At 54.8% G+C, this 27802-nt stretch overlaps 1 protein-coding gene across 3 annotated transcripts; it reads left to right on the forward strand.

Moving 5' to 3' along the window:
- The first annotated feature begins 109 nt into the window (after positions 1-109).
- On the forward strand, positions 110-27802 carry MRC2 (mannose receptor C-type 2). 3 transcript variants are annotated; one of them, XM_054649688.2, is made up of 30 exons: positions 113-464; positions 11351-11749; positions 12024-12197; positions 12383-12547; positions 12720-12833; positions 13540-13683; positions 14191-14379; positions 15138-15292; positions 15566-15673; positions 17988-18103; positions 18233-18381; positions 18498-18715; positions 18936-19078; positions 19522-19624; positions 19713-19851; positions 20098-20133; positions 20627-20787; positions 21104-21171; positions 21431-21531; positions 21628-21773; positions 22172-22286; positions 22367-22530; positions 22745-22853; positions 23304-23542; positions 23630-23798; positions 23972-24121; positions 24398-24517; positions 25005-25184; positions 25594-25620; positions 26489-27802. In XM_054649688.2, the coding sequence occupies exons 1-30, from the start codon at positions 338-340 to the stop codon at positions 26707-26709; spliced, it is 4449 nt and encodes a 1482-aa protein (XP_054505663.2). In that variant the 5' UTR covers positions 113-337; the 3' UTR covers positions 26710-27802. The 3 variants fall into 3 exon arrangements, with proteins under 3 accessions (XP_077046938.1, XP_054505663.2, XP_077046939.1); XM_077190823.1 differs by lacking the exons at positions 22172-22286; positions 22367-22530 and having other exon boundaries at positions 110-464; XM_077190824.1 differs by lacking the exons at positions 113-464; positions 11351-11749; positions 12024-12197 and having other exon boundaries at positions 12410-12547; positions 13512-13683.

Here is a 27802-nt window from a genome sequence, read left to right on the forward strand (position 1 = left end):
CCCGCTTCATTCCCGGACCCCCCGCCCCAGCGATGCGCTGCAGCGGGCGGAGCGCCCCCGGGCTGGGGCCGCACCCCGCTCTCTCGCCGCCGCTGGGCCGGACCCCGGTCTGCTGACGCAGTGTCTGAGCCCGGCGAGCACGCTTCAGTTTTTTTTTCTTATTTTATTTTGTAACATTCCCCCCCCCCCCCTTCCCTCCCTTTCCCGCTCGCGTCTCTCCTCCTCCTCCTCCTCCTCCTCCTTCTCCCCCTCCCCTCACCCCTCTCCCCGTCCGCGTTCCCGGCTCGGCAGGAGCGGCAGGAGGGGCCCGAGCGGAGCGGAGCGGGCAGCGCCGGGGATGGGGCGCGGCTCAGCGGGACCGCGGCCCGTCTGCTCCCCGCTGTGCCCCCCCCTCCGCGGCCCCCTCTGCTGCCTCCTCTGCTGCCTCGTCGGGCTCCAGCTGGTGCTCGGCGCTGCGCACCCAGGTGGGACCGCGCTCTCCCTCCCTCCACTTTCCCGAGTTTTATTATCGGGGGGAAAAGGGGGGGCGAGGAGCCAAACCACGTCGAGGAGCCAGACCAGGGCTGGGGGACGCCCCCCCCGGCCGGGCTCCCCCGGGGAGGGGGTGGCGGGACCCCGGCGGCGGCGCGCAGGGCGGGGGGGGCCGCCTCGCTCTAACGCGGATCACATCGCTGTGGCTTATTTCCTCGCGGAATGTTTTATTTGCTTTTACTACGGTTTGTTTTACTCCATCCCTCTCCGGTCGTAGTGCCTTCCGCCGCGTTTTGTTTTCTGCAGTTTGGTCGCACCCTGTTTTCTTCCCATTCCGCCGCGTTTTCACTCCCTTTTATCACTCTTGAGTTTAACTCCCCGCGCCGAGCAGCCACGCAGCGCCGGCCGAGGCCGGCGGAAACGCTTCCGCGGCCGCGAGGGGGGCCAGGGGGGCTCCTGGGCCTAGGGCGGCCGCCGGCCCGCTCCGCTCCGCAGCCCCTCGCCGGCCCTTTGTGTCTCCGGGGAGGGCAGTTCGCGGAGCGGGAGGTCGGGAAGGGGCCGAAGGCGTTTGTTGGAGCTTGCCGCCCTCTCCCATCCTGACCCACTCCCCTTTAATCTTATGAAAAAGATTTTCATAAAATCTTTTTTTGATCGGATCGGGGTCCAAGTGTGTATTTGCAAACTTTTTTTTTTTCTTCTAGTAAGTCTTCACAGTAAATTCAACGGGTTGTATTTTATCTTTTTTTAACCTTCTGAAGGCACATGAGCCAGACACTGGAGGCTCCTCTTCATGGCCCCTGAAATTGCCGTTGGAGACCCTTTTCATCCCAAGACAGTCTAGCCTAGAACTAAAGAACTGCTTTTGGGACTTCCTTGAATTATTTTGGCTCTATTCAGAAAATTTTAAGATTTGAAAAGAGCAAAATTGGCTACTTTTGCCCAAAAATAGCTGTAATCCCTTGGCCTATTTTGTCAGAGCACATTTAGCAAATCCAAAGCAGATTTGGAAGCGGCAGCATAGGAACACACTGATCCCCTCTCCCATATCCCCTTGCCCCTCCAGGGCTTTCCCCTCTCCCCTCAGTTTCACAGTGCCTGGGGCTGAGATGCCTCACTCAAGGGGCAAACATGGACTTGATGACAGTGGGCAGCAATCCCATGCCAAGCAAGGGGTCGGTTCTGGCATCAGAGGAGAAACTGCTTGGCTGGGAGATGGAGAAAGTAGGAAGCAATGGGAAAGGAGACCCCTGTACCCTGGGGCACTTGGAAGAGTGGTCAGGGTTTGCTGCTGTTTGTAGACATCTCAGCTGGACTTCTCACAGCTGAATTCCTGTTAGACCTCCCCATAATTTACTTGAGGGCTGTGAATTCCTCCTTCTGTGGGCTTTTAGGGAGTTATTTCATTTCAGCAAGGTTCTGCTGCCTTTACAGGCTGATTCTGGCTGTTTCATCCCAAAAAATGTCAGTGGGATCCAAGTCTGGCAATTCTGAGGACAGAGGCACCTCTATCCGGCCGTGGGGCGGGAGCGGTGGCAGCCGACCCCATGCTGGGCCTGGGCGAGGAACAAGGCGGCTTTCAGCGGCCGCCAGCCCGCAGGGCCGTGTCACTCATGCCTTGCTGGTGCTGAGCACCCTCAGCTCTTTCTCCTCCCCATCCCCACTTTCAGCTGCTCCTGCCCTGGATCAGTCCTCTTTCAGACCTGATGGATGAAGGGGGCAGAGGATGGCACCAATGGAGGTGCCACATCCAGGATCCCCCAGCACCAGCCTGGATTGCAGCTCAGAGAGGATCCTTACTGGGAGTTTGGGATCAGGATGGAATAGTCCCAAGAGTTCCTTGTTCACAAAGACGCTTTCAGTGGGGGCCAACCCAGCAGACAAGCATTGATTCCCCTGGGGAGCTCTTACTTCTTTGAGAGGTTTGTGCCAAACCCTCACCTCCAGGATAGCCAGAAAGGTGGAGCAGAGCTCTTGGCTGGAGGTTTGGGGCTCCTTGCTGGAATATCTCCTTCAGTTCACCCATCTGTGCAGTGTTGTGTGGGCACCCGCATACCTTCTCAGGGAAACTGAGGCAGCAGCTGCCATCCTGCCATGGCTGCAGGCAGGACAAGGTCCTTATCTCAATGCCAGGACTTGGTGCTGGATCGACTTCTCACCTATCCAGTGCTCAGTGTAGGTCCTGCCATGTCAGCTGTGGGGTAAGAGAGAATGCAAAAGGGACCTGGAAAGAATTTACAGCCTGTAGAGCAAACAGAGCAGCCTTTACGTGAATTTCCCCCCCATTTTCCCCTTTCATAATGGAAATAGCTTGTTGCATGGCAAATGCAGTCCCAAGAAATTATATCTCGATCTTCTTCAGACTGTTTGGGAGCAGGAAAAGGGGTCAGAGCTGGAACCTGGCAGGGCACAAGGGACAGTGGAGAACTCACCTCCCCACCATTTGCAGCCACAGCAGCACTGGGACGTGGCAGCAGGCTTGGGGATGGGGATGACAAGAGTGAAAAGAGATTTAATTTAACCTTCTGTGCAAAACTGTTCAACTGCAAAACTGTCCTGTTCCCCTAAAGCCACCCAGCTGGTATGGGGACCCCAGGTGGTTTCCCATGGGGAGGTGCTCCTTGACAGTGTGTGCAAAGGCATTTTCAGGCATTGAGGTCTTGGTGATGGTTAAAGCCACGTTGCAGATTTTTCTCTCTGGTTTCGTTTTCTCTCTGGCTGGATTTTGCACCTTTCCCTCCAGGCAGAGGCACTCTCTTTAAGTATTACTTCCGTAAGTGTTTTCCAAGGAAACATTTTGCCCCAAAAGCAAAACAAATGTGTGCTGAGGGTGTTATCATCCCTCTGTACTAAATAATTTTTTCCAGATGATAAATCCATCACAAGAGGCTCTGGTCCCATTGACTCGGTGGGTGCTTGGAGCAGGGAAGGGAAGGCTTTGGTCCAGCTCTGCCAGAGGTCCCAGTGTTGCACACTTGATCATCATGCTCTGCTCAGCTCCATGAATGTGGCTGGATCTTGAGTGGGAGGGGGAGTGGTAGCTGCCCTCCCACCCACTCCAACCCAGCCTAAGCCAGCATTTCCTGATCGGTTGTTTAAGCAATTTGTAAAATTTGTTTCTTCACGTGCAGTGAGGAGTAGGATTTTAATTAATCTGAACTGTGCACAGCTCGCAGAGCATCAACATTTTTCTCATTCCTAAGATTGCTTGCAGCCCAAAAGAGACCCACACAGATGCTCTTCTTGTTAAAGAGCCCATCTGTAATTTCTTAAGGGCTAGAAGATGATTAGTGGATTGATTTGCAAATTCCTGGGAGCACTCTTTAGTCTGGGAGCAAAGGTTTGGTGGTTTCAGGGGGCACAGAGTATTTTCCAGTATAATTTCCATGGGGAAATTATACTGCTGGGGAAGGGGCCTCTAACATAATTTTGGACACAAAGCTGGGTCGATGCTGGAACTCCCAGAAGAAAAGGGGAAGTCTGTCTTCCTCCACTTCTCCGCTGCACTTGGTGATGTCGCAATAGGGACGCATATGGGATTTTCCATGTAAAACAGCCTTGTTTGCAGGATGGTGCATAGGTGGAATGGACAGATTGAGCTTTTCCCATTCCTCTGTCTGAATCCCAACATGGCAGCTTGGGGATCTGTAGTAAAGGCCCCATTACCCCAGTAATGCCAGGTCTGGAAGTGCTGGGCATGAGGCAGATAAAGGGCAGCTGGTGGGAAGTTTCATGGTAAATATAATTTTAATTAAAAAATATATATGTATGTGGGACACCAGAGACTGCCCCTGGTAGTGTGAATGTTCTTAGGTTTGGTGAATAGGGGTGCCCCTGTCCAGAGACAGTGATACCACTGCTCAGGGAAGTAACATTAGGAGTGGTACTGGAAAAACAACAGAGAAGAAATCTATGGATCTTTCATCATTTTGGGGGGAGTTTCTTTCGTAGTTTTGAAATATTTGATAAGTCCTCTGCCAACTGTGCTGGAAGCACCCTGTCTATGAGGACATGTCAGGGCTGTCCTGCATGTCACATCACACCACTCACCATTTTGCTGTCCTGGGGCTCTGGGGTGCTGGCGGTTGAAGGAATGGGGACAGTCAGAGGATCTGGGGCTAGAGCAGTTCTCAGGAGTGAGTGACCACTGTATCCTGGGAGAGAGCCTTTGCCTCTCCCACTATGTTCTTGGTGGAATCCATTGCACTCCTCCATCCTGGCTGGAGCCCATTCGAAGGATAGTGCTGCCTTCATGTCCCTGCATTCCTTGGGAGTCAGAACCTCTGGGTGAATGCAGCTGCTGCAGGGCTGGAGCCTGGGCCAGGTCTAGGGAGAAATTGGAGAAAATTTCCATCCTTCTGTCCTTTACTGGGTACTGGAGGGCAGATTCTGGGGCTCTTGTCTCCCTTGTGGCCACTGCTGTGGTGAGTCCCTTGGGCTGCCAAGGGACAGGCATCCCTTCTGGAATGCATTCATTCATCTGTGACCCAGGCAGGATGTTGGGAGAATGGGCTTCTTAATGTGTGCAGAGAGGCTGAAATGAAGTATGGGGCCTTTATGAGACAGCAGGAGTGAGCAGGGTGGTAGGTAGCCAAGTAAGGAGCTCATCACATACAGCTCCTACCATATAAACAACAGTTTCTCTCTGTCTGCTGGGCCAGCCAAGAGGAGTTTCTCAGCTCCAAGTGCACATCCAGCCTCTCCATACCCTCCATAGCCAGACTATCAGAAGCTTCACTTTCTTCTTTGTAGCAAGAGGTCCTTAACTCCCTGAGGTCTGTTATTAAAACAGAACAACAACCACCCTCTTTTATTCTGGAGCTTGGCTTGGAGCACCCAGAGCTGCTTCTGGCAAGTCTGGCCCCAGCCTAGCCTCAGGGTTGTGCTGTGCTGAGTGATGCTGTGGGATGTTGGGCATCATTGCTCATTTGCTGTAAACCTCTAATTTAGGAGTGTCAGGGGTGGGGGTTGTGTCCCCTCTCAACTCAGGAGCAGACAGGACTGGTGACTTTCTTGAGCCAGACGTGTCCTGGGCCTGCCAGAACGGCATTTCCTTCCCGTTTTTTTTTTTTTTTTTTTTTTTTTTTTTTTTTTGGTAGGTTTTTTTTTTTTTTGGTTTTTTTTTTTTCTTGGTCTGAAGTTCCTCTCTAAGGAGTTGCATGGAGTTACTGATGTCAGAGGCAGCTGGGGGTGAGGTAGAGCCATGTTGTCCCTCCTGCAGGCTGGGAATGCTCTCGTGTCCCGTTATCACTGGCAGCAGGGATGCTCAAGCTCTGCTGTTGGGAGCTCCCATGGGCACAGCTGATGCTTTTATCACTGTTTCCCATTCCCAGATCATAGAAGGATGCACAGGCTTCTTTCCTGTGGCCAAAAATTGGTGCTCTTCATGGCAGTGGCTATGCTTTTTGCTCTTCTCCACACCAAGACTGTAAGCATCAGCCATGCCTGGGCTGACTGCTGGAGCTGGACTTTGCTGGCAACTTCTCTCCAGCAAGAGGATTTTCCTCCAGAGGAATAATTTGTCCAGTAATATGAAATTCAAGATGGAGTTGGGACTTTTCTGTGACCCTGGTGTATCCCTCAGCAGAACTGTCTGGGCATGATCAGGGGGAGTCCTGGGGTCCTGCCCTCCCAAATGTCACTGGAAGGTGAATTGTTGGGCTGGTGTCTCCCCATTCCAGCAGTTCCTTCTCTTCCTCAGGGCTGTGCAAGCTGGGCCCAGCTGATGCTCTGTCAGGTGAAACTCTCCGGTGTTCCATGAGCAATGATTTTTGTTTCTTTATGGAGTCTCAAAATGGCTTGGGTTGAAAGGGTCCTTAAAGACCCAGGGGCAACTTCCACTAGTGTGGACTGCTTCAAGCCCCATCCAACCAGGCTTGGACATTCCCAGGGGTGGGACAGTCACAGATTCTCTGGGCAACCTGTGCCAGGGCCACTCCACCCTCACAGGGAAGAATTTCTTCCCATCTAACCCTGCCCTCCTCCAGCTTAAAGCCACTGTCCTGTCACTCCAGGCCCTTGTCCAAAGTCCCTGTCCAGCTCTCCTGGAGCCCCTTTAGGCACTGGAAGGAGCTCTAAGGTCTCCCCGGAAACTTCTCCAGGCTGAACATCCCCAGCTCTTCCAGCCTGACTGCATTTTTTGGTCATATTTTTCTCTGTTTTTTTTTAATGCCAGGGGAATTTTTCTTCTCTGCTGCTGATCTTTCCCCCATACTTGGTGCATCCCCACCATGTTTATTGTGAATGAGTTCCCAGATCCCACAGTTTTCCACTCATCAGGGCCGTGTGGGTTTCAGAGCCACTGTTCACCCTTGGGCTGCAAAAATGGGCTGAAAAGATGGTGGTTTGGAGTCGGTGGCTTGGGGCTGCTATGCCCTATTTGCTGGCAGGTGAGAAACATTACATGAGGAGGTTCAGGCTGAAAGGGGGATTCCTTTCTTCACCTTGCAAGTGAAGGGTGGGTTTCTTGCTGCAGGACGTTACAGGTAAAACCTTTTCCTGGGCTCACAAATCCAAATGAAGGTGTTAGTAAGCACAGAGGGCTGCAGCCCCTGAGGGAGCTCATGAGTCTCAGAGTGCCAGTGGAGCCCTGTTTGCTGGCATGGCTAGGGCACCTTGTGGTCTTCAAGGCTTTGCTGCCTTTACCGGCTGGTTTGGAGCAAATCATATCCAGTGTGTGTCTGCAGCACAGGAATCTCCGAGAGGGATCCGTCCCTGTGGCTCTGGAGGTGTTCAGACTCCTGCACAAGCAACTTGGAGCTGTATTTTTTGGGACATCCCACATAAAGGGGAACCTTGAGTGAGAACAAGGGCAGGGAGCACCTTTCCCAGGGCAGCTGCAGGGCAGGGCTGAGTTCCAGAGGTTTGCAAGGGGCTCTGGCATCACACGGTGCCATGATCACCCTCACAGAGGAGCCAGAGAGGTGGCAGGGGCTGTCAGGGATGTGGTATCAGAGCCTCGCAGCACTGACATGTTGGGGACAGCATTTGCTTTCAGTTGTAACTGAAGCCAGAGCCCTGGAGCTGCTCCAGTCCAGGATAACTGGGGCTGGGGTCCTTTTTTGAATTTGCTCCCTGCTGGTGATAGGAGGGTAACAAATGCAATGGAGCAGGGATGCTCTGGGTGTTGTGGGTGGCTGAGCTGGAATGTGCTTGGGGCTGGGTGATGCCAAGGATGCCCATCCATGCTGTGCTGCAGGGCTTTCTCTGTCCACTGTCCTTGTGGCCTCTCTCATCCAGTGCTGCCCACAGTCCCCAAAACAGCTGAAAGTTTGTGCAGTTTTCCATATTTTCTTGAGGATGGTAAAGCTGTTGTGGAAAGGGTTGAGCTGTGAGAGTTGAGTTGAGTGAGAGTTGAGTGAGAAAAAGAACTTGGAGCCAGCACAGGGTGTAAAAGCTCCCTTGAGAGCTGCCTCAAAAGATGGCAGCTTCTCCATCCCTGCAGTGTTCAGCCACCAGTGCCAAGGCCAGTTTCTCCTGTGGTGCTCAGGCATGAGCACCCAGTATTTCCCACGTGGGTGAGGAGAGTGTTTCTGCTGGCAGAGCCAGTGTCCTGCTTTCAGTCCCGGTTCCCCCTGTCCCCACCATCACACTGCCTTGTAGCACCAGCTGCTTTCTGTGATCCCACCAGTAGGCTGAAGGCAGCATCCCAGTGGCTGCATGGCTGGAGCAAGACACCATCCTTGATGGAAGTGTGTGGGATTTTGCTTTGCTTTCACAAGTCCTCCACAGAGGAGGAGGACCAGAATGTGATGGGTTAGAGCTGCTCCAAGCTGGCCCTGCTCAAAAGAGGGAGGATGCAGGAGGGAGGGATGGAGTGTGCCAATACCAGCCCTGGTTTAATTTTGGTGATTTCAGGCAGATCATCCAGCAGGATTGTGTTTTCCAGTGCTCTTTGTCCTGTGCCAGAGGAAGCCCCTCTTTGGGAAGGATCTGTAGGTGTTGATGTGATTTGGTTTGCATAACTGGGGGGCATTTGGAAAGTTCTGCCTGTGTGATTTCAGGTCCACAGATGGTACCAAAACCTGAGGAACATCTCTGAAAGGAGTCAGCCATAGCTGTGCCATGGCTACTGATGGTAGAGCAGGACAGCAGGTCCTGGAAGGCATAGGGACATTCCCAGTCTCCTTGGGATGCTCCTCTGGAGACACCTCCTGCAAGGATTGGGTTTGCTCTGCAGAATACCAGCTTGGGGAAAGGGATTCATTGATCCAAACTTGCCTCCTCCCACCCAACTAAACATGTATCCTGGGCTCAGGAATGCTGAATGCTCCTTTCAGTGCCCAGGAGCTTATCCAAGCACCACTGCCAATGTCATGGACACGATGGACCCAGTCAATTCCAAATTCCATAGATATTAGGGAAAGAAAGGTGTGTTTTTGATGAAACATAGCTTTGCTGCCTGGTGTTGAGCCAATGCGGGTCATCCCCCCCAGCTCCTCCCCAGCAGTGCACAGCAAGCAGTTTTGCTGGAAGAGCTGAGGGGGATGCCAGGGCTGAGCTGGTGCTGGAGCTTTCCCATTCCTCCATGGCCCAGCTGACACTGGGGACACACTGCGTGGCCTCTCCTGCCTTCTTTGAGCCAATGGGCCGAGCTGCTTGCAGAATGCAAGGGCTGCCCACATCCCGTAGCCTATAATTTCCTACTTCCAGCTCTTCTCTTTTTAGAGTAAAATGGTATTTTGTGCTTCTCTGGCCCCAGGCCTGCCCCCTCCAGTCTGGATGTCTTCCTTGAATGCAGTGCCACTGCAAGACCACTGGTGAGTGTGGCCCTTGCATGGTGCTGCCAGCCCCAGTGTGGCACTGAGCGCCCTGACACCGATTTCTGAGCTGCTCTAGTGCTTTTCCAACCTGATATTAATTTTTTCTTGCAAGACAGGGCTCACAGGTGTCCTGTTGCTGATGCTCTCTGTGGTGATGCTGATAGTAGAGCAGCTTTTCTGTTCTAAGGAGCAAAGTGCTGTGTTTGGCTCCTTGCAGAGGAGCCACTGTGGTATCAGGCCCCAGGGAGGCCTCATCCTTCTCCAGTGGGTCACAGCACTGATGCTACATCACCCAAACCTGCTTATAGACCCCCATAGCCCTGGTGCTGGAGGGGCTTCACTGCACTCACTGTAGGTGGGAAGGGGAAAGCAATGGGCTGGGTGTGGCCTGGGTGGTGCTGGCATGGGGAGAAGGTGTTTGGTGGGAGATGAGTTGGTCTCCCACTGTCCAAGTCAGGATCAGGCCAGTTCCAGCTGGAGAAACACCAGCACCAGCTTAAGGAGCCTGAGCTTCAGCCAGCCAGAATCAGCCCTGTCTAGATTTTTGCTTATTTTCTCACTTGCCATGATTTTAGAAATATTTTCAGTGAAATGAAATGTTTCATTAACATGAAATAAATAAATTAATTAAATAAAATTTAATTTTATTAAATTAATTAAATACTAAATAAATATTTAAAATTAAATAAAGCCCTGCAAACAAGCTTCACTTTTGTTCATTTGACATAATCAAAAAAATGTCATCTGGGCTGGGGAAGGGGCCTCTGACATAATTTTGGACACAAAGCTGGGTCGATGCTGGAACTCCCAGAAGAAATGGAAATGTCTGTCTTCCTCCGCTTCTTTTTTCCTTTCATACACAGGGCGGAAAAGTTCTGTGAACCAATGTGTTTGTTGCTTGAATGTGCAGGAGCTGTCTGTAACAACCGAGCTGGGGCAGGGTGAGGTTGTGGGGATATAGGAAATGAAAACCTTTTCAGCCCAAAAAATTCATACAGTGGCAAAAAACCAAAGCAAACCAAAGCTAAATATAGTGGGGCCCGTGAGTTCACTTGGACTTCTGGTGAATGTTTGTGGTGGAAAAAAAGTTGATGTTTTATAACAAAGAACAACAAAAGTGGTGGTGTTGATGTGGTGCTTTAGGAAGATTCTTGCTGGGGTGTTGAGATAAGAAGAGACAGTGACAAACCCTGAGGTGGCTTTTTAGCTTAGAAACATTCATTTGAAGAAATAAAGTGTCTTTTAAACTTGATACATCAGCTGGAGCAGCATGTCCCAGCATAATGTCTGGGATTTACTGTTTTATGCAGGTTTTGGGATAAAGTCACATGGTGGGGGTCAGGGAATTTTTTTGAGGAATCATGGTTGGCCCGTGGCAGCAGGCAGGACTCTGGGATGTGTGTGGAGTTAGGGTTGATCTTGGCCTGTCTTCCCTCATCGGCTGCACCTCTGTTTGCTGGCAGCAATTCCCCTCACTTGGCTTCCTCCTCCCAATGCGTGGGCTGGGATTCCAAAGGGTCCTGACATGACATTTTGTATTTGCTGGGACAGGCTGTGCAGGCATTTTCCTTCACAGGATGGGAGACCTTCCCCAGCAGTTCCTGTTTGCTCCATAGTTTTTAGCAGGTCCCCACACACATAGCAGTGATGGATGTGCTATTTCCCTGCTCTGTTTTTCTCTGCCTGGAGAAGATGGCTGGTGCCGAAGCCATTGGCTTCTCATCACTGGCATCATGGCAATGCCTGGGAATGCTGCAGCCAACTGCTGCCCATGGGAGGTCAGTTTTAAACAGCTCTAACGATGCAGTTAGAGTGGGTGAGCACTTTGTGCTGGGTCCGATGCCCAAGAGCCAGCCTTGGTGATGCCACAGTGGATACAGACACCCACCTGTGTCACTCTGCCCAGAGCCCACCAGCGGGAATAGGCACTGGGGCAAACCCTGAGTCAGTGCTGAAGGGAAGTGGTGGTCCCTAGCATCCCAGGTGCTGTGCCCAGGGATGCATGCCAAAACTTGCTTTGCACAGAGCCAGAATATCCTGTCAAGAGTCAGGGCCATGCGTGGCACATACTGAATCTCACCCAGCGATGCTTTCACCCTTTCCATTTGTTCTCTCCCCAGACTCCAAAGTCTTTCTCATCTACAACACGGGCACGCAGGGCTGCCTGGAGACCAAGGACTCGCTGGTGCGACTGGCCAAGGGCTGCAACGCCAGTTCCCCAGCCCAGCAGTGGAAATGGGTCTCCCGAAATCGCCTCTTCAATGTGGGGGCCATGCAGTGCCTGGGAGTATCATGGCATGGGACCAATGCCACAGCAGGGCTGCACCTCTTGGCCACCTATGAGTGCGACCGCGAGTCAGTCAACATGCGCTGGAGCTGCCGTGGGCTCGGGGAGCAGCTCTCGCAGCATCTAGGTGCCCGTCTGGGCAATTCCTCCCTGGACAGGGGGGACCAGGTGCATGGTTCACAGTGGAGAACATACGGCACTGAGGAAGATCTGTGCTCCATGTCCTACTCTGGTAACGCCTCCTTGGGCATTAGTATTTTCCTGTAACTCAAACCAACCCCAAAATGTGAGCTGAGGCTGTGGTGCTGCAGCAACTAGGTCCTGCCTGGGAAATGCAGTCCCAGCTTGTTGGGGCTGCAGAACCAGGCAGGATCAGGGCGATGGGGAGTGGGAAGCCTCCGGGCACCGCATAGCCCCCCACACTGGGCCAACCTGCAGCCCTCACCCCAAACTCTCTCCAGCCCCCATAGACACATCCTCAAGCAAGGCCTCCTCTTTTCCCTCAGAAATTTACACCATCCAGGGCAACTCCCATGGGAAGCCCTGCACCATCCCCTTCAAGTACGACAACCAGTGGTTTCACGAGTGCACCAGCACAGGACGGGAGGATGGGCACCTCTGGTGTGCCACCACCCAGGACTATGGCAAGGATGAGCGGTGGGGCTTCTGCCCCATAAAGAGTAAGTAGGGGGACACATCCCATGGAAAAGAGCAAAAACCCCAAGTCCTCTATTAGGGACTTCCAGGCTTCTCATCTCCCCCTGCGAGCAGTCTGCAGTGCCAGAGCAGCATGTTGTTGGGGTTTATTGGGTTATTGGGGGTTTTCTTGTGTCTGTGTTGGGTGCTCACCTGCTCATCCCCACAGGCAATGACTGTGAGACCTTTTGGGACAAGGACCACCTCACAAACAGCTGCTACCAGTTCAACTTCCAGTCGACCCTGTCATGGCAGGAAGCCTGGAATAGCTGTGAGCAGCAAGGGGCCAACCTGCTGAGCATCACAGAGATCCATGAGCAGACCTACATCAATGGTGAGATTCTGGCAGCCTATCTGTGTACTCCTCGTCTGGAGCAGAGCTGATGGCAATGTGGGCATTGCCACAGCCAGTTTGCTCTGCTTGCCCCAGGTTTGGAGGGGTGACAAACTGGGGACTGAGCTGGGCTGGGGGACTGATTCTGCCCCGCTGGCTGTGTTGGCTCCAGGTCTGTTGACTGGGTACAGCTCCACGCTCTGGATTGGCCTGAATGACCTGGACATCAATGGAGGCTGGCAGTGGTCAGACAACTCACCCCTCAAGTACCTCAACTGGGAGAATGGTGAGACAGGGGAGGTTGTGGTGGTGATGGGGCTTGAGGAACACCCAGTGATCACCAGAGGTGGCTCCATGGCAAGGGAGGTGGCCCAGGCTGCTGCAGGGTATCCCCTTGCTGCATGGGGACAGAGCCCCAGGGGCCTGTGTAACAGCCTGGGACATCTGTGGAGCTGGAGCAGGGACACAGGATGCTAAGGGGGAATTGGCCCTCTGCAAACACTCGTTGACCCTGTGGATAACATGGATTGTCATTCCTTGTTTGGCGGGTTGCTGCATCCCTCCTTAGTGCTGGAGTGTGGCTGAGGAATGGTTCCCAGCTGCAGACACCCATCCCTAACCCTGGGGTACTCAGAGGGAAGAGGGCCCATTGATCATGCCTGATGCCATCACTGAAAGGCATTTGGGGGAAAACAGTGATACTCTTGGAGTAGGTTTGAGGACAGGTGGGAGAAGTTCAGGTCTGGTATTTTGACCCCTTGACTGCTATTGACATTTCCAGGTAAAACAGTGACCCTTTGGGTTCTTGTGCATTGAGGCACTATAAATAATCCTGGGTACTATAAATAATCCAGGGGTCATGTCTTTGTCATGCAAAATAACAAAATAAAAGGGGTTTTAATGGTGTTGAAGCCGGGAGAGCTGCATTGATGGCTCTGTCCTGACTCCTCCTTATCCCCAGTAGCCTGTCCCCTCCTTATCCCATTCTCCAGACCAGCCCGACAACCCCAGTGAGGAGAACTGCGGGGTGATTCGCACCGAGTCATCCGGGGGATGGCAGAACCGTGACTGTGGCATCGCCCTCCCCTACGTCTGCAAGAAGAAGCCCAACGCCACGGCTGACCCCTTCCTGGCGGGTGAGCAGGGGATGACCAGCATTGGGAATGGGCAGCTCTATAACTCATCTGGTGCTCCCACTCCAGCCTGGTCAGGGGATGCTGCCCATATAGGTGCCCCTGGTATCCTCAGCTTGCTGGTGTCTTAGGTGTGCAGAGCAGGGCTTGAGCTCCCTAGATTTAGGAAAAGTCATCCCCAAGGAACATTTCCAAGTGCTTTATGCCATTCCAGGTTGGGTGGTAAGGGAGGGGTGGAGAGCAGCTTGTCCCCGTGGTCCCCAGGGGAGGGGATGCTCTCTGCTCTGTCCTCATTCTTCTGCAGCCAGAAGGGATTTTGTTTTGTCCCTGGAGCTCTGAAGAGACCATTCCCACACCTTGCACTGCCGTGCATTTATATTTTGGCCGTGGCTTTCCCACTGCGGCTTTGGCTTCGCCTGCTGAGCACCTGTAGGACTGCGGTCCTTTCCCTGCCAAGGAGAGGGCTGGATAGCTGGGCAGGAACCCTCAGGCTGCTTTGTGTCCTGCCAGACTCGTGGTCAGAGGTGAAGGTGGACTGTGAGCCCAGCTGGCAGCCCTTCCAGTCCAATTGCTACCGGCTGGTAGGAGAGAAGAAGAGCTGGCAGGAGGCGAAGAAGACCTGCCTGAGGAGCGGGGGTGATTTGGTCAGCATCCACACGCTCTCTGAGCTGGAATTTGTCACCAAGGAGATCAAGCAAGGTAAGAGGAGCTTTCTGTGCCAGCAGACCCTTTCCTGGCTTATGGGGTCCATGGAAAAGTACCTGGATGTGCTGGAGGCTGCAGAGTTGACTTTGTGCTTGTGCAGGGAGCAGAGGTCCCAGGCTGGGAGGTGCTGTGTTCCCTGGAGGAGACTATAATCTGTGTGCATCCTCCATCCAGCAAATGTGAAAGCTGTTCCCAGAGCAGGCAGTGCTAAGTCAAAACTACACAGCTACAGCTGGGAATAGTGCTAGTCCCAGCTAGTTAATGTAGGAAAAGATGGGAAAAAAAATCCTGCTGGACTTGCTGGAGGAGGCCAGCAAGGAGGTATAGGAGAGTGGAGGAAGGAGAGGAAATACTGCTGCCCCTAGGCTGGGAGCAGACTGGGATGTGCTGGAAAGGAATGGTTGAAAACCAGTAGTTCACTGGACCTGAGCTTGCAGTCCTGAACTTGTACTCCCATACTGCTAGCCCCACTCTGAAAGCTGCAGGGAAATGTCCCTGTGTTTCCCACTCTCGGGGTCCATATCCTTGTAATTTCCTACTCCAGGGGTCCATCCTTGCAGGCAGGAGCTGCCCTGCCCTGTCCTGCCGTCTCCTGTCCACTGGCACAAGGAGTTCAGAGCTGAGCCCTGAGTGGGTTTTGGCAGGTGCTGGTGCAGAGACCAGTTCCATCATGAGGGCTGAGGTCATGGGGGGTTCTGCACAGGGTCAGCCAGGAGGAGAGAACTTTACTCCCTCCCTTCCTGTCCTGGCAGATGTGGAGGAGCTCTGGATTGGCCTAAATGACCTCAAGCTGCAAATGAACTTTGAGTGGTCAGATGGGACACCTGTGAGGTTCACGTACTGGCACCCCTTTGAGCCTAACAACTTCCGTGACAGCCTGGAGGACTGTGTTACCATCTGGGGACCGGTGAGAACCTGGAGGGGATGGGGAGTTATCCTGCACCTCTGCAGGGAGCACTGCAGCATCCTCATTGCTGAGGAAGGCATTCCTCAGGGAGTGTCTCCAGCTGGGTTCAGACTAGCTCATCTGAGCCATTGGGATGGGAGGAACCTATCTCATCATCGTTGGGGATTTGGTGTAGGGAAGTAAAGTCTTTGGACCGAATGTAGGGATGAAGGGACTGGGACATTCCCCAGGCTGTCAGATGGGCTCATTGCCACTTTTTTTACCATCCTGCAGGAAGGGAGGTGGAATGACAGCCCCTGTAACCAGACCCTGCCCTCCATCTGCAAAAAGCCTGGTCAGGTGAGCCAGGAGAAGGAGGAGGATGACCACGGGTGCCGAAAGGTAAGGGGCACATGGGGCAGCAGTAGTTCTGGCTGCTCCATGGTTCTGCATGGTGCTTGAGGCTTCAAGGAACCTTTCCCTAAAACCATTTTGGGGAGCCCTGATGAGCAGTACCCAGAGCAGCTGGTCTGTGCCTGAGTGCTGCTGAGCTGGAGCACTCTGGGGCTGCTGAGCCCCTTGCTGCCATGGTAGAGGAGTCCATGGGAAGAAATTGGGACTCAAAACACATGCGTCTGGGCACATTGTCCAAGACTCTTCCCCATCAGGCAGCCTTGGCTGCCAGCAGGGATGTTCATTTTATCTCCCCTTCCCTCTTTTTGTGCTAAAACACAGGAGCACGTGGGAGCCTGGCAGGATGGAGGTGGCTGCCAGCCCTATGCCTTGACGAGATGGCAGGTTGCCTCCTCCGGGCAGGGCATGGGCATTTTGGGGACACTAAACCAGCAGATTCTCACTCAGCCTGTGCCCTGCCTCGGTTTCCCCAGCCGTCGCACAGGGCTGAAGCCGGCCTGTTCCCACGCTTGCTGGGAAGTGGTTTTTGTAGTTCTCTTCAAAGCCTCCAAGCACTGAGTCTGGCAGCAGCGTGGCTCTTGAACCTCTCCCAGCCTTTCAGAGCTGGCCAGCATGCTTGCGCCCTGGCTAGCAAGCAGCCACTCCAGGCCAGCTCCCAGAGGTGCTGCTGGGCTCCTCCCATGTCCTTGCCCCATTTCAAGCAGCTGCTTGGCTATGCCAGAGCTTGGGGGAGCACAGCAGCCAGAAGAGCTGCCATGCAGAGCCAGATTTGAGGGCAGCCAGACATAGCTGGAAGAGCCTCCGTGGCTGTCCACAGGTACTGGGGATGAGACACTCAGTTGCAGAGTTCTGCTACCATGTATCTGTGTGTCCCCAAAGTGGTCCTGAGGCCTCCCTGTTGAGATTTAACTCCCTCCTGGCTCTCCAGCCTCAGTCTTAGCTTAGCCTTGGGTGCCCAGCAGAGATGCGCTGGGAAACGAGCTGTGAGGGATAAATGAACCAATGCAAGGGAGAAATGAACCAAGAACTATCCTTCCTCTACTTACTCATCCTCAATGAGGACTTTTGCCACCCAGAGGCAGAAGCTGGTGGAGAGGAGGCACATCTTGCTCAGGCATTCTGTTCTATCCACTCCAGCCACTGCGCTGGTTTTTCATGGTGGCCTTGGTGCTTTTTCCCCCTTAAAAAATCTCCTTTATTTCAGGAACAGCCTTAAAAAGGAAGCAATGAAGTATAGAGGTTTGGGCAATGGTAAAGGCAGATCAGGAGGGATGTGGGGGCACACTGGAGTTGGAAGCTGGAGGCAGCACTTGAGGTTGGGGATCCTGTCCTGGTCCTCTTTTAGATCACAGGGACTTGTGGTGCTGTATCTGGGAGTGCACCCTTGGGGTATTAGGGGTGCTGAGGCTGGTGCTGGTTGGGGACCCATCTGGGGACATTGCATTGTCCCAGGACAGGCCTCCTTTCTTCGTTGCTCAGTTGCATCCATGCTGTTCCAGAGGGACCCAGCTTATGAGTCTGTACCTGGATTTGCTAGCTTCGGAGAAAGGCTGTAGGAGCAGGAACTTGGAGGAAAAACTGGGATTTGTGGTTGTTTTCATTTCCCAAAGCTGCTCTCCTGCTTCCTTCCCCACTGTGCTGATGACACTGCATATGGCATGTGCCCCCACTGTCCTTCCAATGCCCAGGGGACCCAGGAGTAGAACCCTAGTGAGGCTTCCCCCTTCCAGGGGGTCCGTGAGCCTGGAGCCACTTGGCTCCTTGGCTGAGCCACTTCACCCTTGTGAAGGGTGTGTGTCCCCTCTTGCAGATGAGTCCCCATGTCCCTCCCGACTCTGCCACCACCGCTGCCACCCCCAGGGCCACCCTGCTCTGGCAGAAAACAGACACTATTGTGTCTCCAACCCCGGAGAGACTCCAACATCAACAAGGCGGGGGATTAAAGCTGACTGCGGTGGTACTCGCTTTGGACTCAGTCCTGCAGTGTAAAGAGGAGGATTATGTTCCCCTGCCTGCTCCCTGGCCGGGGCTTGACACTGGCAGGGAGAGCTGTTTCCCCAGCTTTGAAGCTGCCTGGGTGTTTGTTTTCCCTTGTAGCCATGTCCTCTGGGGCCAGGGGCTTGTTGAAGCTCAAAGCTGAGTGGGATCAAGCTGGGGCAGCTGGGGGCAGGAGACCTCCCAGGAGAAGGCAGAGGCGGTGGTGGGGAACTTGGGATGTTGCTCTCGTGCCCTGGGATTGCTCCCATCCTTCTGGGGAGGTCCAGGTGGGCAGTGGTGGATGCTCCCTGTCACCTGTCCCCAGGGCTGGAAGTGGCACAGCCCATCCTGCTTCTGGCTGGGTGAGGACCGTGTCCCCTACAGTGACGCCCGTAAGACGTGCTCTGACTACAGCTCCACGCTGGTTACCATCACCAACAGGTCAGTGCCATGCCAGTGGTGGTGGGTTTGCCCCAAAACAAGCCCTGCAAGGAAGTGACTTCCAAGGGCTGGAGCATCATGGACAGCTCAGTGTCTCAGTGGACGATCCCACTCTCACTGTTCCTTCAGGTTCGAGCAGGCATATGTGAGCAGTCTCATCTATGGCTGGGATGGGGAGTATTTTTGGACGGCTCTGCAGGACATCAATGAGACAGGTGCATTCCACTGGCTGAGCGGTGATGAGGTGACATACACTCACTGGAACCGCAACCAGCCCGGTAAGGGATGGGGGTGGGATGAGGACTCCCCCTTCTTGGAGGGCAGGGCTGGCACTGCCCCCCAGAACAGTCCAACTCTAAGGCTGGCATCTCCCCTGCTCTCGTGAGCACTCCAGGTTACAACAAGGGTGGATGCGTGGCCCTGGCCACTGGCAGCTCCATGGGGCTGTGGGAGGTGAAGAACTGCAGCACCTTCAAGGCCAAGTACATCTGTCGACAGAACTTGGGCACCCCAGTCAATCCTGAACTGCCCAGTCCTTTCCCCACGCCCAGCCTCACTGCCACCTGCCCCCCAGGATGGAGCTCCGACCCCAAGCTTCGTCACTGCTACAAGGTGAAGGGGGGTTGGACAGGTTGGTGTGGGGATGCACATGCCTCCCCAGTGCAGGGGAGTGAAGGGGCACATTTTGGTGCTTGCAAGAGGCACTCCACAACCCTGGCTGGGGCTGGATGGCACCACTGTGTCCTGGGACATGGCTGCCTGCAGGTTGGAACAGGGCTCTGCTCCTGTTCTGCTGTTGAGCCCCCCATGCTGTGGGTTTTTTCTTTCCCAGGTATTCAGCTTCGAAAAGCTGCAAGAGAAGAAGACGTGGATCGCTGCACAGGAATTCTGCCGGGAGCTGGGAGCCCAGCTGCTCAGCCTAGGCAGCTATGAGGAGGAGCATTTTGTTGCCAACACCCTCAACAAGATTTTTGGGTGAGAGGCTGGGGGCATCAGTGTGTGTCCCACTGCTGGTGTGTGCTTGCCACAAGCCCACAGCCCTCCTGGTGGTCTAGCACATGTGAGTGGAAGGAAGGATGGATGGATGGATGGATGGATGGATGGATGGATGGATGGATGGATGGATGGATCTCTCTGAGCACAGACCGGTGTACAGAAGGTGCATCAGTTGGTGTGACTAATGTGGGAGATGTGCAAGAAGTTCAGTGTAATTTGGGGATGGAGCTTGGGTTTAAAGCAGCTCCAGTCCTGAGATGGCATGCCTGTTATCCCAGTTCCTATCTTCAGGTATGTGGGGATGGCAGGCTTTGAAAACAAACAGAAAAAGCCTTGATTATAAATATATATTTGCATATAAGTATAAACCCCTCTGGTTTGAAGGGGGCTGTGTACTCACATGTCTCCCTGGGTCCCCATAGGGAGTCAGAACCGGAGCTCCATGAGCAGCACTGGTTCTGGATTGGCCTGAACCGGCGGGACCCTGCTGGGGACCAGAGCTGGAGGTGGAGCGACGGGCTGGGGGTGAGTCCAGGAGGCATTTGAGTTGTGGGAGGGACGAATCTGGTGCTGGTGGAAAGGACCAACACTGCCCATCTCTCTCAACCCCCAGTTTTTCTACCACAACTTTGACCGCAGCAACTATGATGACGATGACATCCGGAGCTGCACAGTGCTGGATCTGGCCTCCCTGCAGTGGATGCCGATGCAGTGTGAAGCCCAGCTGGACTGGATCTGCAAACTGCCCAAAGGTACTGGCAAAGGGGTCCCCAAAACCATCAGCTGTGACTGACCTGGAGGAGCATGGGCTTTAGGGTGGAATCCTTGGGAGGAGGGTGGGTGATTCCTAATTCAGGGACTGGGAGAGGTACTGTCACTTCTGGGGGAATTCAGGAGGGGCATCCTGCCGTTGTAGCCCATGGATGGTTTGCAGAGAAGCATCCATGGGAGCATCCCAGCCTGCACCCCACTGACACCTTCTCTTGCCCTTTCTCCAGGTGCCGATGTGAAGGAGCCAGAGATCACAACCCAAGGTGTGTTAGCCACAGCCTTTTGACACAGTTCACAGAATATTTTGAGTTGGAAAGGACCCACAAGGACCATTGAGTCCAGCTCCTGGCCCTGCACCCCAGCAATCCCACCCTGTGCTTGAGAGTGTTGTCCAAATGCTCCTTGAGCTCTGGCAGCCTTGGAGCCATAGTTACTGCCCTGGGGAGCCTGTTCAGTGCCTGACCACCCACTGAGGGAAGAACCTTTTCCTAATATCCAACCTCAACCTCTCCTGGCTCAACTTCGGGTCATGCATAGACCACCTGATGTCTTCAATGGGTGTCTGATGCAGTGTTATTAAGAGGAGGATGGATCCTGGGCAGGGTTGTGGGAGGGAGGGGAACCCAGGCATCCCACTGCAGCTCCGTTGCAGGAGAGGGACAAAAGCAAAGCAGCCCAGTAGGGATGTGGGTGTCCTGTCAGGGTGACCATGGCAGGGGTTTCAGCTTCAGTGTGAGATCTGGTCTGTGCCTGCAGGCAGCAAAGAGTGGGTGAAGTACCAGGAGGCCGAATACAAGTTCTTTGAACACCACTCAACATGGCTGCAGGCAAAGCGCATCTGCAGCTGGTTCCAGGCTGAGCTGACATCAGTGCACAGCAAGGCCGAGCTGCACTTCCTAGGCCAGAACCTGAAGAAGGTACCAAGGGGACAGGAACATCCCAGGGCACCAGTGGCCATGGGCTCTGCTACCTTGTGGGTGCTCTTCCTTGCCTTCTTTCACCCTTTTCTGGAGGGACCATATTTGGGGGTGCTAGGCTTTGCTGGGGTCATGATGGATTTATGTGGTGGCTGGTCCTGATGCCTGGGGGTGGGTTTGGGGCTTAGCAAAGTGATGTTTTTTGCCTTGCTTTTGCAAGCTGGGGAAGGGTGTCTGATCCCCATGGCAGCCTCAGTTGCCCCCAGAGACTCTCCAGTCCCTGAAGGGCACTGATATGTCCTCTCTGGGCGTGCAGTTCTCCAGGGGCCAGGAGCAGCACTGGTGGATTGGGCTGCACACCTACGAGAACGACGGGAGGTTCAAGTAAGTCACAGCCACTGTATCCCTGGACGTCCCTACCCTACAGTGCCCATGACATCCCCATACCACTATGTCCCTGCACACTACTATCCCCACATCTCAGAGTGCTGTGACTCAGCAGCTGCATCTCAGGGGTCTCATCCTGCGGTGCTGGGCTGGAGATTCCTCACCCAAGAGGGTAGTGGTGGAAAACGCTCCCAGTTAGGGCATTCAAGTTGTCCCATTCACCAAGTCACTGCTCATCCTCCTGATGCTGTTCCAGGTGGTCTGATGGGTCCCCCCTCAACTTTGTCTCTTGGGCACCAGGCAAGCCTCGGCCCATCAGCAAGGACAGGAAGTGTGTGTACATGACAGCCAGCCGAGGTGAGGGCAGGGCAGGGCTCCACATGGGGCTCTGAGTGGCTGGGGCACTGGTACCGGTGCAGAGGGGCATCATGCCCAGCCTGTCCCTTCCCACAGAGGACTGGGGGGACCAGAAGTGCATGACAGCGCTTCCTTACATCTGCAAGCGAAGCAACGGGACATCTGTGAAGCCTTCCCTCTTTCCGGTACCTGCTGCCACAAGTGGGGGCTGTCCCCAAGGCTGGCTGCCCTTCCTCAGCAAGGTACCACTGGAGGGAGAGGGGACAGCAGGATGGGAGAGGGGATGGCAGGATGGAGAGGTGATGGCTATTTCCTAGTCTTCCACCAGCCCTGCGGAGCCACAGAGGGGGTGGCTGCAAAATGGCAGGATGGAGATGCCTGCACATGTTTTGTGGGGAGTGCTGGGGGGTGCATTTACAGGGATGCTGGGAGACATGCTGTGGGATGGTGAAGGTGAGGTGTGCGCACAGGTTTGCCAGGAGAGATGTGAAAGGGCCAGAGGGGTTGGGGGGTGGCCCGCATGAGCTTGTGAAGGGGAGAAGGACCATTGTGGCAGAATGGGGCAGAGTAGGGACAGTGCAAGGCTCAGGGTTGGGGTCAGCTGCACTTCCTGGCCCATCCTGTGCCCCTGCGTCTGCAGTGTTTCAGCTTCAATGGCCACAACAAAGGCGAGATAGTGAAGTGGCCAGAGGCGAAGCAGTTGTGTGAGAACCAGGGCGCCATCCTGGCCACCATTGCCAGCCCCCTGGAGCAGGGTAGGTCTCCTCTGCCCCACCACCCCACCAGGGTTCTGTCTGCCAGGGGTGGTCCTCAGCATCTCACCTGTCATTTGCAGCCTTCATCACATCCATGCTGCCCAACATCTCCTTGGACCTCTGGATTGGCCTGCACGATACCCAGGGGGAGTTCCAGTGGGTGGAGGGGGAACCGCTGCGGCACGTGAGCTGGGCACCCGGAGAGCCCTCAGGCTGCAGCTCCTCCAGCCCCAATGACAAGCTGGTGAGGGAGATTCCCCATAGCACCCCCTTCCCTCAGGAAGGTCCCACAGTGCCAGGCCCAGCCTTGGAAAAGGAAAGATTTCGTGGGCTGGGGTGGCTCTCCAAGGCCAGTGCAGGATGCAGCCCTTCAGGGTGGGGGTTTCTGGCATGGGAATCTCTGCTGTGTAGGACAACAGTGCTAAGAGCAGTGCTGACCTTGTGGTTTGGCTGTGCAGACCAACTGCGTTGTGGTGTGGCATGGCTCACCCCCCCTCTTCACGGGACGCTGGGATGACCGGAGCTGCCTGGAGGAGAAACATGGCTATGTCTGCCAGCGGAGCATAGGTAGGAGGGGGATGAGGGGACAGCCCCAGCTCTCTTGGCTGAGGATCTGTCACTACCACCCTGGTGCCCCATGCTGTGATGGGACTGGGGAACCTGGGGCAATGGGTTTAGCTTGAGGAGACGGACTTAACTTAGGCGAGTGGGTCCCTGATCCCAGCCTTTTGTGGGACAGCCCCAAACCTGTGCACACCAACCTGGCTCAGTGTGTCCCCACAGAGTCGTGCATCCTGGTGGACAGCTCCTAGGTGGGGATGGTGCTAGGGTGTCACTGCTTGTCATTCCTGAGGATGTCCCTCTGTCCTTCCCAGTTGCACCAGGATGTCACCAGGTGCAACCAGCACAATACTGCCAGGGACACACTGACCTGGGTAGGGATGGACAAAAGGGTGACCCACCTGGGATGCAGGAACATCCTCCGTGCCCTCTGACCATGTCTCTTTTCTCCTCCAGACCCGGCCCTGAGCCCTGTGCAGGCACCATTCCCCCCTTCTCCTACTGGCACCCTCTTTTACCACAACAGCACTTACCGCATCCTGCAGAAACCCCTCAGGTGGCACGAGGCGCTGCTGCTCTGCGAGACCCTCAATGCCACCCTGGCCACCATCTCCAACCCCTACAGCCAGGCCTTCCTCACACAGGCCGTCAGCAGCCTGCAGGCTCCGCTCTGGATTGGGTTAGCCAATGATGAGGTGAGGGAAGGGGGCAGGCACCTGGGGCACGGGTCCCCGGAGGGATCACAGCAGCCTCCCAGGCACCTCCTCCCTGTGATGTTCCAGGGAGGCCGGAGCTACTCGTGGCTGACGGAGGAGAATCTCATCTACACTAACTGGCAGGATGGGGAGCCCCAACAGATCACTGGCTGCTCCTACATGGACACGGACGGGAGCTGGCGCACAGCTGGCTGTGACACCAGGCTGCAGGGGGGCATCTGTCAGTTCCAAACAGGTGCTGGCCAGGGGGCCTGGGGTAGTCTGGGTGGGGTGTGACCAAGGGTTGGAGATGGCATCCCACCAGAGACCTTCTGGAGCATGTCCTTGTGGGTCTGGGTGCCCCAGTGTGCTCTGGGACCCCAAGATCCTGTGCCCCACCACACCTTTAATGTACCATGTGCTTCCCAGGTCACCCTCGCATGCACAAGTGGACCTACAGTGGCAGCTGTCCCAAATCACTGGAGGACTCGTCCTGGATCCCCTTCCGGGACCACTGCTACACCTTCCACATGGAGATCACTCTTGGGCAGAAGGATGCCATGAAGAGGTGCCAGAAAGGTATGAGGGAGCTGGGGTGGTAAAGGAGGGTGATGCATCCTTGTAAGTGGAAAAGAGTGGGATCTCCAGGATGTTTGTGGGTGCAGCAGAGCCCCCTTGTCCCTGTGCCCCTGTCCAGCCTTGGTCAGCCATTGTCTCCTTGCTGTTCCATGTTAGGGTTCCCCAGTCGTCATGTGGTTCATGGGTGGGTCCTGAACTTTGTCCTGTTGGGCACTGCTGCTCCCTAACTCAGTCCTCTCAGTTCTGGGCTCCTCCATGACAGTCTTCCTTCTGCAGTTGGCGGCACAGTGTTGTCCATCCAGGATGAAATGGAGAATGTCTTTGTGTGGGAGCATCTCCAGGCGTATGAGGGCCTTTCCAAGGGGGCCTGGCTGGGCATGACCTTCAACCCCAAAGGTACAAAGGAAGGAATGAGGTTTGAGATACTCACTCAGGCACCTCCATGAACTCCCACCAAGTCTGTGGTGAGCAGAGGAAGCCTTTGGTGGTGGCACCAGTGAGGAGGGCTCATACCATAGTGTGACCAGGTGCACTAGTGTCTCAGGCTGTGCTGGACATACTGCGTGTGCCCTCCTCTGGCTCGGTGGGATAGGAAATCCAAAGCCTTCTTCAAGGCACTGGAGCCTGCAGATTCAGGAAGGTGTGCTGTAGCCCCTGGTCCTCCTCATCGCACCGCCCCACCATAGAATCACAGAATCATGGGATGGTTTGGGTTGGAAGATACCTTAAGGCCAATCCAGTCTCACCCCCTGCCATGGACAGGGCCACCTTCCGCTAGACCAGGCTTCCCAGAGCCCTGTCACACTTCCTTGTACTTTCTGAACTGGAGCAAAAGTGGGGTGTCCTCTTCAGCTTCCTTAAGCCTAATTTTCCCATTTTCCAGGTGGCACCTTGGTTTGGCATGACAACAGTGCCGTGAACTACTCCAACTGGGGCCAGCATGACACGGGGCCCAGCATGCTTAGCCAGAACAGCTGCTACTGGATCCAGAGCAGCAACGGCGTGTGGCGTCTAGGCTCCTGCACAAACGTAACCATGGGGGTCATTTGCAAGATCCCCCGAGGTAGGGCCCCCTCTGCTGCTTGAGGCTTCTGGGCTGATGTAGGGTGAGCTGGGGTCTGGGCAGGGTCGTGCATGGCAGAACTGTCACAGTGGCAGCACCAACCACATGTTTTCAGTAATTCCAGTGCAGGGCCTTGTATGGGTTGGTGTTGGGGTTTACAGGTCTCCATTGGGCTCAGTGATGGGCTGTGCCCAATGTGTCTCATTGGCTGCGTCAGTTCCTTGAGACAGGATGAGGCTGGTGGGACAGTGGTAGAGCAGAGCCAGAGGACCACCCCAGCTATTCATCACCTGTTGCCTGTGTGGTGCAGCACTGGGAGCAGTGCAGAGTGTGGGTCCAGAGTTGCTGGTTGTGGGAAGATGGAAGGGTGTCGTGGCTATGCACTCACCTGTCTATGTTGCCATTGCAGTGGAGGAGAGCAGCTTTTCCAGAGCAGGTGAGTAGCACCATCAGCCTGGGCATAGTACTGGGACTGGAAACCAGAACTGGGAGCCTGTGCCACAGCCTGACTTATGTAAATGATGAAAGGAATGGGGTTTATGGGTGGGGAATTCCATTCCCAAGTGACTTTGGCCTTGACTTAGGACTCCTCAGCAGCAGGAGCCATCATTTCATGAAGGTGTGTGTCTGCCCAGCTGCTTGCCAGACTCTCCTTCTAGTGCCCACACTGCCTGGTCAGTCAGGGAGATGGCCAGCATGTTTGCTGGTAGGATCCCAAAGATCCATCCCAGGCAGCTGCTAAATGTTCATACACACCACAAAAGACCCAGGGAGTCTGCCCAGCCCCAGGAGGTCTGCCCAGTAGCAAGATGTCCACAAAACACCAAAGCAGATTGTCAGAGTCACAGAATATGCTGAGCTGGAAAGAACCCACCAGGATCAAGGATCATTGAGTCCAGTTCTTTAAGTAACCCATACGGAAATCAAATCCACAACCTTGGTGTTATTAGCATCATGCTTAACCAACTGAGCTAATCTCATTCCAGTCCTGTCCTGCTCTGATCCGCCACAGGGGAAAAAGGCTCTCCAGGGCAGTGGTCAGCCCCAAGACTGCCAGAGCTCAGGAAGTGTTTGGTCAGCACTCTCAGGCACAGGGTGGGATTCTTGGGGTGTCCTGTGCAGGTCCAGGAGTTGGACTTGGTGACCTTTGTGGGTTCATTCCAACTCGGGGCATTCTATGATTAAATCACCCTGCCGAGAAACACGGGTCTAGCTGGAGCCCCACCAGCCTCAGCTTCTCCTGCAGGCTGAGCAGAGAACAGGAGCCATCTGTCTGCCTCTCAACAGCCTTTTCCTCCCTGCAGCTCTGCCAGAGAACACAACAGCCATCGCAGTGGTTGTGCTGTCGACACTGGCACTGTGCACCGTGCTGGGGGTCGTTGTCTTCCTGTACAAGCGCCGACAGAGCGCAGAGCGGGGCGCCTTTGAGAGTGCTCGCTACAGTCGCACCACCTCCAACCCCAGTGAATCTGCTGAGAAGAACATCCTGGTGTCAGACATGGAGATGAACGAGCAGCAAGACTAATGGCAGAGGGGACGCTGGGGATGGGGATCTGGGGAGGGGGGAGGATGGAAACCATCATGCATGCTATCCCCATGGTGCACGGGGCAGGGGTGGCAGCAGGACTGGTGTGGCAGGGCAGGGAAAGGGGCTGGGATCAGGGTTGCGGTCCAGCCAGGTGGGCAAAAGGAGGGAGCCAGGGTCCCTCCTGCCCGGCATGTCACTGCCGTCACCTCTGGGCTTGTCCCCAGCTGTTGGGATTTTGCCTGCAGCAGCTGTGGTGGCAGTTTCAGAGCTAAAAAGTTTTGAGAGAAGTTGCTGCACAAGTTTGAGAGCTTTCCAGCGGCACGAACAGGCTCCAAGACACCTTTGCTTTGGGAGAAGGCAAGCACAGGGATTCAGGGCCCTGCAGCAGGCTCCTCCCCCAGGAACCGAGCTGGTGTCCACGAAGACATCCTCCCAGGCAAGAGGTCTCCAAAGCCAATCTACCTCCCTTCTGTGTGCAGCGGCAAGGGCCCTGCCAGCTCCCAGCCCCACCACTATGCCGCTCCTTCCCTCTCTTCGGCCTCATCCCCGCCTCCAGCAGAAAGCACACTGTTGCAGTGATCCTAGCATGGAGCCCCACAGGATCAGCGATGGAATCCTCTCCTCCGTGGCACATTCCTAGGGCTGTGTACAGCCCCAGGGACGCTGTGCAGCTTTCCTGTTCTGTAAGCCAGAGCTTGTCCCATTTTCTTTGATGTGTGTGTCCCCCAAATAACTGCACAGGAGAGCACACCAGCAAAATGCTGGCCCAGCCCCTCTGGTGGAGCGCCCTCAGCACCTCGGACCCCACAGGAGGAGTTGGGTGCTGAGGCAGGAGATGCTGCCAGAGATCTGGGACCACCCTCTGTGCCTTGTCAGGCAGGGATGGTGTGGGGCTGGGGTCACATGCCGCTGGTGCCTTGTTGGGCCCAGAAGGCTGAGGATCAGTGCTCTAGGGTGGGGAGGATTTGGGAAGTTTTGGTGGTTGTTTTGAAGTTGGTGGTTTGTTGGTTTTCTAAGGAAATTATGGTAGCTTTTGTTGCTATACTGTACTGAGTGCGTGCTGAATATATACGTTTTTTCACACAGCTGA

Source organism: Agelaius phoeniceus, chromosome 26 (genome assembly GCF_051311805.1).
Source record: "Agelaius phoeniceus isolate bAgePho1 chromosome 26, bAgePho1.hap1, whole genome shotgun sequence".
Classification (NCBI taxonomy): domain Eukaryota; kingdom Metazoa; phylum Chordata; class Aves; order Passeriformes; family Icteridae; genus Agelaius; species Agelaius phoeniceus.

Coding starts and splice junctions, on each gene's coding strand:
- MRC2 (XM_054649688.2), top strand. CDS start 338: ATGGGGCGCGGCTCAGCGGGACCGCGGCCCGTCTGCTCCCCGCTGTGC. Junction 19,852..20,097: donor GATCTGCAAACTGCCCAAAG/GTACTGGCAAAG, acceptor CCCTTTCTCCAG/GTGCCGATGTGAAGGAGCCA. Junction 22,854..23,303: donor TGTCTGCCAGCGGAGCATAG/GTAGGAGGGGGA, acceptor TTTCTCCTCCAG/ACCCGGCCCTGAGCCCTGTG.